Raw genomic sequence first — 15,529 nt, forward strand, 5'->3', positions numbered from 1 at the left:
AATAATGAATAACAAATGTGTTCATTGATGCTGTTTTAATTGTGATAACAATTTTGCTTGTGGCTGTAAAAAATGCATTAAATCCTCAACAGAACTTGATGGGAAACTAGTGGTAAAAAATCACAATATTTATGATGCTTCTATGAAATTACACATTTTACTGTGTCTAAATCACAGTTGCAGATGTTCTTTTTGTCCTCTATTTTCCTATTAAATTCTATATTCTTACATACATATTTTAATTTCAAAATATATATACAGGAAGATACATTTGATATTTTATTCAATATAATAATGTAAATAGGCCTTTATTTCTACTTGTTAATGATAATCATGTAATTCTTATTCTAATATGCAAATTATTACTCTGTAAACTACTACTCATACAATGTGACATTTATATTAATCTAGTATGATAACATGATGTTAAGTTTTGGAAATCCATTTGATGGTCTGGGGAGATGGCTCAGCAGTGAAAGACACTTGCTTGCAAAGCCTGCTGGTACCCACCTAAAGCCAGAAGCAAAACATAGATCATCCTTCTGGCATTCATTCACAGTGTCCAAACACACACACACACACACACACACACACACACACACACACACACACTTACTAATAAATAATGATAAGTAAATTAATAAAAGATATCTGCTTGATACATTTTCTTTTAAAATTTATTTTATTTTATTATTTTTATTTATTTGAGAGAGGGAGAAATACAGAAATAGGCAGGTAGAGAGAGAGAGAAAATGGGTATGCCAGGGCCTCCAGCCACTGCAAACGAACTCCAGATACATGTGCCTCCTTGTGCATCTGGCTTATGTGGGTCATGGGGAATTGAACCGAGGTCCTTTGGCTTTGCAGGCAAGTACTTTAACGGCTAAGCCATCTCTCCAGCCCACTTGATACACTTTTTAACAAAACATTCATTTAACTCTCATCTAAATCTAAATCCTTGTTTTCTTGTTATATTATTTATAGTATTACAACAATAATTTTCAGTTGGTAAGTGTAGTATGAAATGTCTTCCAGAGCACTATCAACTGTATGTTCCTGAGTCAGCTCAAGTTGGTTCAGCTGTTGGGAAAATCAAGGCAAATGATGCAGATACTGGCTCAAACGCCGACATGACGTACTCCATCATCGATGGGGATGGAGTTGGGATCTTCTCCATTTCCACAGACAAAGACACCCGGGAAGGAATCCTTTCCTTAAAGAAGGTAAAAGAAACAACCTCACTTTCATGATGCACCTAACTCACCTGTATTTCTGCATGTATTTATCATGGAAAGATCTGGAATATGCTAAGTATGTGTCTTTCCTGATTTCTGTTCATGTTTAATGTGTCATATCTCGCTGGCACGCTTTCATTATTCCAGTCAAATTTAAGGGTAATACATTTTTTTTACAGGCACACACACACACACATACATAGAGAAAAGAGAGAACTGGCACACTATGGTCTTAGCTACTGCAATCAAACTCTGGACACTTGCATCACCTAGTGGGCATGTGCAACCTTACACTTTCCAGACCATTGTCCATCTGGCCTACATGGTTATCTAGAGACTTGAACATGGGTCCTTAGGCTGTGCATGCAAGTGCCTTAACTGCTAAGTCATCTTTTCAATCCTAGTTGTGTTTTTTTTTTTTTAATGATTCAATGAATAGACATTAATTGTGTACTTATTCTATAGTAATGGGGCTGAGGGCTGAGTGTGATATTTCCATACCTCTGAAATTTTGGGGGGACTACAATAGATAGCCCCACACCCCTGTAGCATTATCTAGTTTGCTCTCTCTCTCTTTTTCATTAATAAATAAATTAATAAAATATTTTAAAAATAGCATTAAAGGTGTGTACCACCAGGCCAGGCCATAGTTTCTGTTTGACTATCTACCCTAAGGTACACTCTGAAGAAGGGAGAGGAGAAAATAGTTGAAAAGAGTTGAAAATAGACAAAAATTATGTTAACATTTTTATTTATCACTTTATTCATTCATTTATATGAATATAGGCATATGGATGTTACTGTGGACTTGAATCCAATAGTATACAACTGCCTCATTGGATTATTTTTTTTTCCATTAAAATATTGTTTTTATTGGAGAAGCAGTGAGAGAGACAGAGAGAGAGAAAGAGAGAGAGAAAACGTGGGAGGGAGGGAAAGATGAAAGGGGGAGGATGGGAGGGAGAAGGAGACGATGGGCATGCTCGTGTCTCCAGCCACTGCAAAGGAACTCCAAATGCGTGTGCATCTGACTTACATGGGAACTGGAGAATTGAACCTGGATCCTTAGGATTTGCAGGCAAGTACCTTAACTGCGGAGCCTCATCTCCATTCCAGATAAACATTTTTTTTTAACTTTGTTAATTTTTTTTTTTTTTAATCTTTGTAGTCAGTGAATACATTCAAGTTTGTACCATTGTTAGCCTCCTCTAATTCAGAGAGAGAGAGAGAGAGAGAGAGAGAGAGAGAGAGAGAGAGAGAGAGGAAGAGAGAGAGAGAGAGAGAAGAAAGCAGAAATAGGAGAAAATGAATAGTTTTTGTCCTCTCCAGGGCCTTGTGAATCTCGTGTTCCCTCTAAGGGCCTGGTGGAGGTTCACCCATTTTGTCTGCCTTTTAGGATGTAGAGTGTTATGGTACCACTTGCCTTTTGGGTCCAGCTTTGTGAACCCCCTTCTTCTCTCCTCTTCCCACCCTCCCTATTCTCAGGTCCTTGAGATGCTTGGTAGGTACGTTGGCGACTTGGGTAGATTCTGGTTAGAAGCTGTAGATGAGTGAAACTATGCAGCGGTTATCTTTCTGTGATTGGGGGAGTTCACTGAGAATAATACATTTTATCTCAATAGAAATAGTTGAGATGTCACCAAAAACAAGGTATGGCGATATGTACAGCAACAGAGAACAGCTTTGCCAGTGCTAGTAATATTAATTAAAATAATCATGAAGCTAAATAATCCTAGAAGTATGGCTCTACTGGACTTCACTAATGTTATCAAGACTGGTGTGAAGCAAAATTTTTAAATCTACACATGTATATTTTAAAAATACAGACATAAAAGACAGTGATAACAGTTTCTTATATTTTATTCATTTATTTGTGTGTATAAGAGAAAGACACACACAGAGAGAGAGACAGAGAGAGAGAGAGAGAGAGAGAGAGAGAGAGAGAGAGAGAGAGCAGAAAGAGGGATAAGGAGCCAGGTAGAGATAAAATGGACATTCCAGGGCCTGTATCCATTGCCAATGAACTCCACATGCATGTACTCCCTTGTGCATCTGGCTTACATGTGCACTGGGGAACTCAATCTGGATCATTAGGCTTCCCAGGCAAGTGCCATTAAGCCATTTCTCCAGGCTCCAAATTTTCATTTATTTTCTCAGCTACAATATGTCTGAAGTGTATGATAGGATAGAGGTTAAAGAGTCTTCTAACTTATAAGCCACATATATTACTTCGTATAAAAATTGTAGATGCAAATACAGGAAATATTATTAAGCTTCATTGTATTACAATATTCCTTCAATTTTAATGCTAACACTATAGCAGAAAACCTCTCGAGAGTTTAAAAAGCCATGCTTGAGTGAGTCCTTGCTTTGAAATGGTTCTGCAGTTCTGTTGGAGCATCTCTTCCTTGGGAAAATTTAACTCTCCTTCCCAGTGTCCACCTAGTCTCCAAACTCTTACTTATGTATTCTTCTCAGAGAGATAGATTTACTTTGAAGCTTACAGTTTTTACAGTTTCATTCATCAATATAAGAAAATTTTATTTATTTTTTAATTTTTGCAGAAAGTGGTATTTTAATTTACAGAATCAACCAAACCAATTATTGATTCTTTGACTATTTCCTTCAATTCTTTTCTCTCTGTTCAATCTAATTGCCAAATATTCTAATTTTGTCTATATGTCTCATTATACATTCTTTATTTTTTCAGATTGAACCTTTTTTCTTCCACATTTTTTGAAAATGTACATTAATTATTAAGGAAATTACACTTTTTTTCCTCTTCACAAAACTTATCACCATGCAACAGAATTTAGAGTTTTGGGGAAATAGATTTATTATTAATGCTAGTTATCTAAATGCCATTAATCTATTTTGTGCTACTTTAAGTAACATCAAGAGAATTCCATAAATGGTACAGGAATCTTTCAATAGTTAGCTAACATTCCTTGGGGTACAGCATTTTGTTTTACCATCATTGAATCTGCAAGTCAATTATTGTAAAACCATTAACATTCTCCCTGTTCTTTTTTCCTGTTTTTTTTTTTTTTCTTTCCTGAGAGTCTGTCATTGGGGATTAAACCATTACTTTTTGTTCTGAAGAATACAATATGCTCATGACCTTTTAAGCACAAAATAGAACACAGACAATTAGCAAAGATAAGTTATAAACTTTAAAAATAAGTTCAGATTTTTATCTTTGAAATATGGTAAAATTTAGACTCCCTTATACAAATACTTTTGTTCAGAGTAGAGTGGGGATGAAATACTTACAATCTCAACAAATATTCCAGTTAATTCCAATGATGCATATGTTCAAAATTTGTCTTGAGAGACCATATTCTAACTAAAGCTCCTGAATAAAATCTATCTATCTATCTATCCATCCATCTATCTACCTGCCTGTGTAGCTCATTGCTTCTTACCTGTACTGGGTGAAATATCTTTAATTCTTTTCCTAATAACTATATTTTATATTGATTTAAAAGTGAATAATAGTGTTGGAGAGATTTCTAAGTAGTTAATTATGCTTGTTTGCAAATACTTCCAGCCAGCCCTTGTTTGCCTTCCAGTATCCAAATAGAGCCCGATGCACAAAGTGGCACATGTGTATGGAGTTCACCGTCAGTGGCAGGAGTTCCTGACATGCCCATGCTCACTATCTCACTGTTTGTCTCTTTCTCAAATAAATAAATAAACATATTTTACAGAGGTGAATATTAAATTGTTTTTGGGAAAGAAAAGATATTAAGAATTCGAGAAGGAAGATGGATAGATGATATAATCAGTAAAGTGCTTTCAGTAAAAACATGCACCCCTGAATTCAGATCCCTGGGAGCCATGTAAATACAGTGTGAGCTAGCATGTGCCTGTAATTCCAGTGTATGGGATCTGGAGACAAGCAGTTTTCTGGGCTGCTGGTGAGCCAGTATAGAAGAACTGGTGATCTGAGTTCAGTGTTCAATGAGAAACCTTCTCTCAGTCAACAAGATGGAGGGCAATGGAAAAGCCTTCACATACGTGCACACACATGCCTACATGCACCAAGACACACAGCTGTGGCCACACATATGAATGTACATAACCACATGCACACAAGTATATTCAGACAGCAGAATAATGTAAGGTACAAGAAAACATTCCATCTACTTTTGTGACCTATAGTAATTCACTGTAGGAAGATTACAAAGCTTGATGAAACCATGATTTGAACTTTAAGGTGAGACTAAGAAGTCCTTTTATGTATAAAGATAGAAATACAATAGAGCCACAGAGATGCATCTGGGAAATCACTGTTTGTAAAGATGCCGTGGAGGTAAAGCTGGTTTTGAATGGAGTCTCCATCATAGGCAGTAGTAAGTTATGTATGATATTAGGTCTTTTACCAAGGCAGCTGCAAGATAGGGGAAGAAAGGAATAGATACAGACCAATCTGCACCATCCTAGCTCTGGGGTGCGTGGGCTACAGATCAACTCTTCCCACTGAGCCCTGCTTTATCTGTGTATCAGAAAGTAATGTTGTGTTTCCAAAATAAGAGTGCTGTGGTGAATATGGTCTCCACACTTAAGATCAAAAACATGTTTTGTGGCATTGGAGACAGATCTTACCATCCTTTATATCCACAATTAATTGATGCTATCTGAAATGCATTAATGTGTGTATCATGCATATTTAATTAGCATCCTTCCCGAGTTTGTAGTTTAACCATATATATTCTGATAGCAATTATTCAGCTAGGCAAATGGTAGTAATAATGTTTTGAAAATAGTCTGGAAAAATCATTTCAAATTATTTCCTGCCTTCTTTATCATTTTTACATTTCTATCCTCAGAGTTGAATTAATTATTTCTCACATTCATATAAATGCTCAACCCTTTAGGTTAAGATTCAGCTTCACCATTAATTAAACACTGTGTGCTTTATGTTATAAATAACTGCAAGTCATTCCTCACTTCATTTTAGCCTTCAAGAGACACTGATTCAGATGGCAAGGAGTAGATAAGCAGTCCTTCAACAACTTTTTTTTATTTAATCTCAAAGGCAGCTCACCTTAGTCAGTAAGGCAGAGAAGCTAATCTCAGAGATCAAAATCAGAGCTGCTCAATAAATCAGCCAGCAGGAGCCTTGGCACATCCCTGTCCGTATCATTCCTTCATCAGAAAATTGCCAAGTTGAATCCAGTGATGCATGATGTGGTACATCGTAAATACACTTTGATAACTTTCATTCATTGTTTAATGGAGCCTGACTGGGCGGAAAGGGGAAGAAGATAAGGCAGAATGTAACTTGATGTGCTCTTTCCTCTGACATAAACCTCTGAAGCCAAGGATGCTTCTTGTCAGCATTCTCCCTCAAAACCTCTTCTATGAAGCCTATGTGAACGTGTACTCTTAAAGAAATTGGTCTTCTTGCTATTGATATATTTTCTTTTTTGCTTCCCAGTCCTACTTTTATTTGCTGTTTCAGTTTGTCTCAAGCACCTTTTCTAGTTTATTCAATATCAGTTGATTTAATCCAAAATGTTTTAATCCTGCCTCTTTATTCAATAAAACATGAAGAGATGACCTTTACAGTAAAGTAAAGGCAAAGTTTATTTTACTAGTTACAACATCTGTGGCTTGATTGATGTGGTGCCCATTTCTAGGTATACGCTGAGTCACTGGTCTTTGAGCACGCTTTTTTGTTTCACATATAATGCTACACAAAGCTGTAATTTCTCATCTTAGTAAAGGTAACGATTTATAGCCTCATGAAAGTGCTGCTTCTGACAAGAAATTCTTTTTCAGACAATGCACTGAGTGTTCTGTCCATTCCTAGAGAAACACATGATATATAATATGTTTCAATTACATTTGATCTATTCCGAATGATATATTTTCAGTATTTTTTTTCATTCCTTATGTTCATTGACATTTTCATAATCATGCTTTGGCCCCTTTGAGCAAGGATCAGGGTGTTCTTTGCCCTCAGATTTAATGCTGTGGGTGTGAACCATTGGCAGCATCAAATAATCACAATATTTAATTGGGATTCCAATGTTTAAGCTGAACCAGAGATAGGGATATGGCTTAGTGGTTAAGGTGCTTGACTGTGAAGCCTAAGGACCCAGGATCAACTCCCCAGTATCCACGAAAGCCAGATGCAGAAGGTGGCACATGTATCTGGAGTTCGTTGGCAGTGGCTGCAGGCCCTGGGATGCCACTTCTCTCTCGTCCTCTCTTTCTCTCTCTCTCTCTCTCTCTCTCTCTCTCTCTCTCTCTCTCTCTCTCTGTCTTTCTTTCTCTCTCAAACAAATAAATACATGGTATTTAAAGTCTAGAACACTAAACTAATCCATACTTCTCTGACCTTAGGTCCCCTATCTCAGAACTGGAGATAGAGACAGGCATAATCAGACCTATCTGTTTACTTGGTTTCTGGAGATTCAAACTCTGGTGGCCTCAATTACCTACAGGTCTTCATACTTGAGCAGGAAACACATTTAACCACTGAGCCACCTCACCAGCCCCAAAACTGACATTCCTAATCTGTGTAGTTTAGGACTTCTCATCTTGCAAGTTGTTTAATTATAGCACAAACAGAATTGTAGTGAGAGTTGGTCTTCTTTCTTAGAAGGCATGGACATACAGGTTGCTAGAACAAGATCAGGGAATGCAGGGAATACATCCCTATGGGTTTCCCTGGAGAAAGTGGCTGGGGTGATAGTTCCATTGGTGTGAGCAGTTGCCGCAAAGGTTAAAGAGATGAGTTGAGACTGTAGCGCCCAAGTGAAAAGCTGGGCTTGATGTAACAGTGCAGAACGGTACACAGACTGGAAGATCACTGAAGCCATGGAAGAACAGTGAGCTCAAGGGTTGATGAAAGCCTCTGTCTCAGGGAAATGAGGCTCGAGAGTAATGGAGAGGAGCCCCACGAATCCTTCTCTGGCCTCTCGCATGCACATTGGTACACGCATCTATACATACAGGAGCCCATACCACAAATATAGAAACACACACACACGCAATACAAAATACACGAACATACAAACATACACACACACACTACACTAAAATCATTTAAGACAAATTCTATAAATATCACAGAAATATGACCTATCGTTACTCCAAAAGTATTTCCTCACAAACATCAACGTACATTATCAATTTCCACTAGAACACCTTTCTATAGTTTACCTAGCTTCTCATATTAAACACAGACTGATCATGTAAACTGGTAGTCTTCCAGAACAAGAAACTTATCATAGTTCCGGAATTTTATAAAATGCAATGGATTGAGGGCAAGTAATCATACCCCACCTACCGCCAAATACCTGTGTGAAAGAGAATTGCAAAGTCAGTGAATGGGACAAAATTACCAAGAAATAGAAGTTATACTCTGTAAGTGGTCTCCCATTAGATGTCTGACTTGTCTCACATTGATATTGAACATCTAAACCTGCAAAATGGTGAGAAGCCTATGATTGCTTGTAAAGGCATGAAATCTATAACATTCTTTCAGAAGAGGCAGCTTTTATACACTGCTGACATAAATGTACGTTAACATAAAACTTTATGGAAACAGTATGAGTACTTCAAGACACACTGAAATAGAATGAATGACTGGGACATGAGCCATTGCGGTAAAGAACATATCATAGATCCGCTAGAAGAAGCAGCTGCCTGTGGTCCCACCAAGAAAGAAGTTTGGGACACTAGAGCATATTTTGACTGAATATAAATGAATATTAGATGTCTGACTGGGTCTATAGCACAATGGTACAACAGCATAGAATGTATCATGTCCTGAGTTCATTTCCTGGCACTGACAAAAGCAACTAAAAAAAAAAAAATAAAAAAAACTAAAAGAATTATAATGATATATAAATGTATTACAATATAGGAACATAGTTAAGATAGAAACAGCAAACCCAAAATAAGTGGATATAATTAAACTTTTGATTTAAATATCATATGTTAAAGGAAAAGAGAACGATTCCAAAGAAACAGGATTACACTATAAGTGAACCATAACAATGAAGAGAGCAAAAGGAAGTGAATTGAAAATTCTGTATAAATCTTTTGCTAAAACTCAATTAAAATATTGTTCACTTGAACAACTAAATTTTGGGTAGAATTTAAGATAAAACTTCAAGTTTAATCCAAGTAAAGTGAAATTGAGATTCAGATATTTTAGAAAGTCTAAGTAATAGAGAACTGGATCAGGTATATTTTTATTTTAAGTCTTTTGAAACATCTCCATACTGCTTCCATAGTGGCTATACTAATGTACCTATCTGCATGCAGTGTTTAGTGGTTTCATTTGAAAAAGATAAAAAGACAGTGAGTTTTGTTGTGAAGGAGGGGGAACAAGAGAAGGTATGACCTGTGTGGGGGTGTGGCTCTTTTCTTCCCTAACACTGTGCAGCATGTATCCACATTCCTCGTCTTGAATATCGTCATTCTTATAAGATAAGACTGAACCGTGAAGCACTCTAAGTTTATATTCATAAAAAATGGATGGAACTGGAAAATGGTAGCTAATTCAGGCATCCGTATTTATGAATATTTCATTTTTCTTTATGGTTGGATAAAATTTTGTGGTTTGTGACATTTTTGTTATCCATTCATTCATTAATGTATATCTAGGCAGCCTTGGTATTTTGAATAAAAAAAATCAATAAACGTGGATGAGCATGTGTCATTTTGTACAATGTACATTTTGGTTATATTCCCTGGAGTGGCATAGCTGGTAGTCCTATTTTTATGTTATTTTGAACAATCTCCCCACTGATGTCCATAATGGCTGTTTATGTTTATAACTCCACCAATAATGAAAATGGTTTTGCTCTTCTCTAAACACTGTCCAGTATGTATCGCCATTTCTACTCTTGAATAGCATAATTCTGATGAGGTGGAACCTTGAAGTACTCTAAATTTATATTTTACTGATGGATAATGATGTTAAACATTTAAAAATGAGTTATTGATAAATAAATACTAGTTTTTAAACAATATCAAAATAATTTAATATTTTACTTTGTTCAAGAGGAAAAAAATATCTTTAGAAAATGAAGCTTAATATTGGTAATCTTGTTCCTCCTTCACAGCCACTGAACTATGAGAAAAAGAAGTCATACACACTCAACATCGAGGGAGCCAATACCCACCTTGACTTCCGCTTTTCTCACTTGGGTCCATTTAAAGATGCAACTATGTTGAAGATCATTGTTGGGGATGTGGATGAACCTCCACTGTTTTCGCTACCTTCCTATGTCATGGATGTCTATGAGAATGCCAGGATTGGGACAACTGTTGGAACAGTTTTGGCACAGGATCCTGACAGCGCTAACAGCTTAGTAAGGTAAAATCAATACAACTGGTATTTCATACAGTCACTCATACAATATGGAGTAATCAAGAAATGAACATCTTACTTTTAAATAGACTATTATTAGAATTAAAAGGCCATGATAGTTAGTTATTGTTCTGAGTAGCTTAGCATGAAGTTCTGACAAGTTAACTATAAGGAAGCTACCACCTTTCTGAGTGTATTTTTAACCACTCAGATTAATTTCAGCCCTGGAATGAATAATTAAGCAAAACTGAGATAATGTTGTAGAAATAAGAGTAAAGTTTTGGAACTTTGACAACTTCAGATAGGAGGTGTGGATGGAGTACAAAAAGTAAAATAGGTCCAGAGAGGTGGCTGAGCTGTTAAGGCACTTGCTTGCAAAGCCTAAGGACCCATGTTGGACTTTCCAGCTCCCATGAAAGCCAGACACACAGAGGCAAGCACAAGGTCACATATGCCCACTAGGGGGTGCAAATGTCTGGAGTTATCAGTGGCTGAGTCACTGGCATGACAATTTTCTCTCTCTCTCCCTAAAATGAAAGTAAAAATAAAAAATAAACAAGATTAATGTCTGGCTCCTATTGTCCCACCATGTGTAAAACCTAGCTAATCATTCAATCTTATCTGTAAAAGAAAAAAAAAATAAAACAATGTCTCAGAGTTACTGTGAGTCAACAATATCCACAAAGCATCAAGGAGACAGCCCTGCAGCTTATAGTCACATTCCGAGGGTCATCTAGAGCTCAACCCAGAGACTTACACTCTATAAACAAACAATGCCATGGAGGTTTCATTGTCTCTCCCACCAGTTACAAGATCCTTATCCAATCCTGTGATTTTTAAATTCCTAGTGTTTATAAAAGGAAAAATAATGTAACATAAATACATTGATGGAATTGTATTATATTGAATTAAAGGAATATATATATATATGCATATTTTCATATGCGTGTTATATTATAGAGAACGTATTATTTTATTGCATAATAAGAAAGGACTTCTTTATGTTTCATTTGTGAGACAGAAGGACTGCACAAATATGTATATATTACTTAGTTTATATGTATATCCTTGGGAACCTTAAATAATTTTGGATCACAAAACCAATATCTTGATAAGATAAACTTGGTCTAAGAGGGTAGTTTGATATTAAAATCAACAAGGTTTTCATTGAAAATTAAAATTACAGAGATGCTGTTTCTTTCACATAAAGTTAAGAAAACGGATAATGTAATCATTTTAAAGAGACCTTTTAGTTGCCTATCATAAGAAGCAATATAATGGTCATACTGTAGTCTTAAATACATGCAGAAATAAACTTAAAATATTAAAAATTTATAGTCATTAGATTTCTAAACAGAAGCAGACACAATATGACTAATATTATTAATATGTGTATGTATTACTAATGTATGTAAGTTTTTGTTTAAAGAAATGCATGCATGTTTATATGACAGAGAGAGAAAGAAAGAGAAGAGAGAGGCAAACAGGCAAACTGAAGGAGACAGAGACAGAAAAATAGAGATTGTGAGGACTTAGCTCAAAAAATTATACAGGTACAAATCCGCAGTCTTTAGAGTAGGATTTCTGCCTGTGATTCTTCACTTTACCTGCGGAGGTGCCTGAGATAGTTCTTCCTGCTTGGAGCTGAGCCTCTGTCCTCAACTGACTTGATGGGAAAGAATAATGTACTTTACTCAAAATTTATCAATGAAAATGTCATCAAAATAATCCTTGAGAGAATCATGAACCATAATTTTACCCAAGTCTTTTGGCACCACTGCCTAGCACATGAAATTAACCATTGCACTATCTTAAATGTGTTAAATGTCTAATGGGATGTCATGTTGACAATATCCAGATCACTGTGAAGGGGCTGATTGAAGGAAGCTGCAACTGGGCTCATAATCTACAGCTTTGAAAAACTAGAGAGATAACAACAGAAGGAAGATATCGTGGTCTATTGTCTAGATTACGAGTATGGGTTAATTGTGGAAATGGCAAGTGATCAGAGAATGAGGGTACAAATACATCACAAGGATATTAAGTGCTGAGGTTATATCTTTGAGTTTTATGTGACATCACATGCTGCCAATAGAAGGAAAGTGGAAACTAAAGAAGCCTGTGCAATTACTTTGATAAAATAAAATCAAATCAGGGTATACAATTCAAAATCACAGTGAAGTAAAAAATAATGGTGAAATTTATAATAGTGTGAAAGGATAAGAATATGTGATGAGATTCAGCCAAAATAGGCAAAATTGAGATCAAGGACAAATTTCTTTTACCATTGCTCCATATATCATAATGTATATGAAAGCTACTGATACAAAGACATTGGGTGTGTTCAGAATACAGACATTTTTGGCTCTTGGTTGGTCTCATTAATTTTTCAGATGGTCACAGTCACACAAAAGCCATATAGTAAACAGCAAAGAAAAAAAGTTACATCACTACGAACACCTCATAGCCTCAGAGGTGGGAAGAAAGCTGGTGAGAATGCTTCCTAAAGGGACTTTAATCTCATGATGATAGGTCCATGCTCATGACCCTTCTAAAGGCCCTATCTAAGCTGGGTGTGGTGGCGCACACCTTTAATCCCAGCGCTCAGGAGTCAGAGGTAGGAGGATCGCTGTGAGTTCGAGGCCACCCTGAGACTCCATAGTGAATTCCAGGTCAGCCTGAGACAGAGTGAGACCCTACCTCAAAAAAGAAAGAAAGGAAGGAAGGAAGGAAGGAAGGAAGGAAGGAAGGAAGGAAGGAAGGAAGGAAGGAAGGAAGGAAGGAAGGAAGGAAGAAAGAAGGAAAGAAAGAAAGGAGAAAGAGAGAGGGAAAGAAAGAAGGCAAACAAACAAAAAAAAATAAATAAATAAAGGCTCTGTCTATATGCATAAGCAAGTCAATATTTCCATGCAGCTTTCAATCAGTTAAAAAATATCCATGCCTATTATAATTTGGTGTTTCTTGATATTGATGAAGGATTTTGGAGTTCAAGGAGGGCCCCAGGCCTGTAACCCCTCCGGCCCCCAACTTTTAGGTTCTCATTTAACAAAGAAATGAGAAAATGGACTCTGAGAAGGGTGATTTATAAATGATGAGTTTTATTTCAGGCAGAATTAATAACCACTGGGATGCAAGAAAGACTCAAGTCAGAAGGGAATTCCCCTTCTCTCTCTCTCTCTTTCTCTCTCTCTCTCTCTCTCTCTCTCACACACACACACACACACACACAGAGAGAGAAAGGAAAAACATGCACATACGTGTAGGAAACAAAGCTTGAACATGAAAGCCATTCCACCCACACATGGAAGAAAGCTATGAGATTGTACAGTAAAGGGCCAGAGGTAGAGAAAAGTCACACATGTAGTAAGACAGAAAAACACCCATAAGCCAGAGAAGAAAGTGCACAAGGAAGAAGTCTCAGACCTCCCTTTTCCCTGCCATGATGTGGACAGGGAAGACCTTACCAAAGCAGGAATCAGGAGAATCCAGTGTCAGGAGAATATAGCCAAGGGAGAGAGTATACACATGGCCAGCCCATTTATGTGGGTCAGACATTCAATTAGGAGTGGCCTTGCCTTCAGGTGAGATGTGTAAAGGAGAGGCCTGATTGGTTCATAGACTCCAGGGCTGACTCAAGAGGGACCGACAAACCCAGGTGAGCTTGGTGGAGTCAGAAGCAGGCGGCACTGTTTCGGAGGGGTCACTTGCCGCCATCTTGGGTGAGACTGGATCAGACTCAGGTTCTAGTCTTGCCAGATCCGGGCTGGCATCTCCTCATTCTCCTTTGACCTTTGTCCCTGGCCTGGGGAAAAGCTATCTTCCTCCTGCTTCTCCTTCAATATTACTAATTGGCTTACTATCACTACTCACTGAGACATGCACATTTCCCTAGTTCTTGATACCCTAGTTGTTGATGATTCAAAGTGATTGATGTATTGTGTTCAAATGCTAATGAGCTTATTAGCATATACATTATTCTTTCTGCTTGTTTGATTCAAAAAGTAAAACGAATCTACCATAGTTGTTTTAAAATAATGAGACACTCCAAAGCAGTTGTTTGGGGGGATCATTTACATAATATTTGTTCTTGATTTTGATACAAATGTGTCATTAATACAGCCTCTGAGTGCAAACAGTGAATAAAATAATAATCACAAACAAGGCACCAATCTCCACTGTTCACAAGCACCAAATGTCTGTACCAATGAAAAATGCACATTGAGACGGTGTACCTTAGAACTGGCCACTGAATGCCATTAACTCCACATTTGTTGAATTGGTAATTAGGAGTTTCATTCTAATAGCCATTTGTGAAAATATCCTTGTCTTTACTTTTGTATTTTGCACACTATTAATATGATTCTTCAAATTTTATAGCATACTATATGATTTGTATTTTTCTATTCAAAGTAATGCACACTTTGCAGCAATAATCAATCCTTTTGTTTAAAGAACAAGTACAATTAGAAGCTGGCTGTCACTATCATTGGGAAAATAATCTAGTTTAAACAAGTTATATTTAACTTGTTAGCATAATGAAAGTGTGATTCGGGTATATCAGTGACTTGGTAATAAGATATAAGTGGTTATGTATGAGATATAAGAGTTTGCTGAACTTTGAACCTATCGTATGTGACTCTTAGACAGAAAGGACATCCATTTTATGATATTGGTTAAGCCTTTAATCCCAGCACTCAGAAGGCAGAGATAGGAATATCCCTACGAGTTCCAGGCCACCCTATGGCTACATAGTGTATTCCATGTCAGCCTGAGCGAAAGTGAAATACTACTTCAAGAAAACAAACAAGAAAAGATAAAGAAAAAAAAAAGAAGATATTATTATCATATTATCATGTGTACTGCCCTAAACCTATTAACATCTGGGAAACAATTTGTTTATTGGCTGAAATTCACAAAAAATATTCTGAAATGAATATGATCAAGTTGGCAGAGTACC

General features: G+C 36.7%; 1 protein-coding gene across 6 annotated transcripts in view; it reads left to right on the forward strand.

The window, feature by feature from the left end:
• The window catches only part of Cdh18 (cadherin 18), an 833,519-nt gene that overhangs the window by 756,130 nt on the left and 61,860 nt on the right, over positions 1 to 15,529 (forward strand). For all 6 annotated transcript variants that reach the window (XM_045132913.1, XM_045132915.1, XM_012947493.2 and 3 more), the window contains 2 exons: positions 1,036 to 1,223; positions 10,325 to 10,578. In XM_045132913.1, coding sequence (XP_044988848.1) covers positions 1,036 to 1,223; positions 10,325 to 10,578 — 442 coding nt within the window. The remainder of the gene's footprint in view (positions 1 to 1,035; positions 1,224 to 10,324; positions 10,579 to 15,529) is intronic.

The sequence above is a fragment of the Jaculus jaculus genome, chromosome 13 (assembly GCF_020740685.1).
Source record: "Jaculus jaculus isolate mJacJac1 chromosome 13, mJacJac1.mat.Y.cur, whole genome shotgun sequence".
In the NCBI taxonomy this organism is placed as follows: Eukaryota; Metazoa; Chordata; class Mammalia; order Rodentia; family Dipodidae; genus Jaculus; species Jaculus jaculus.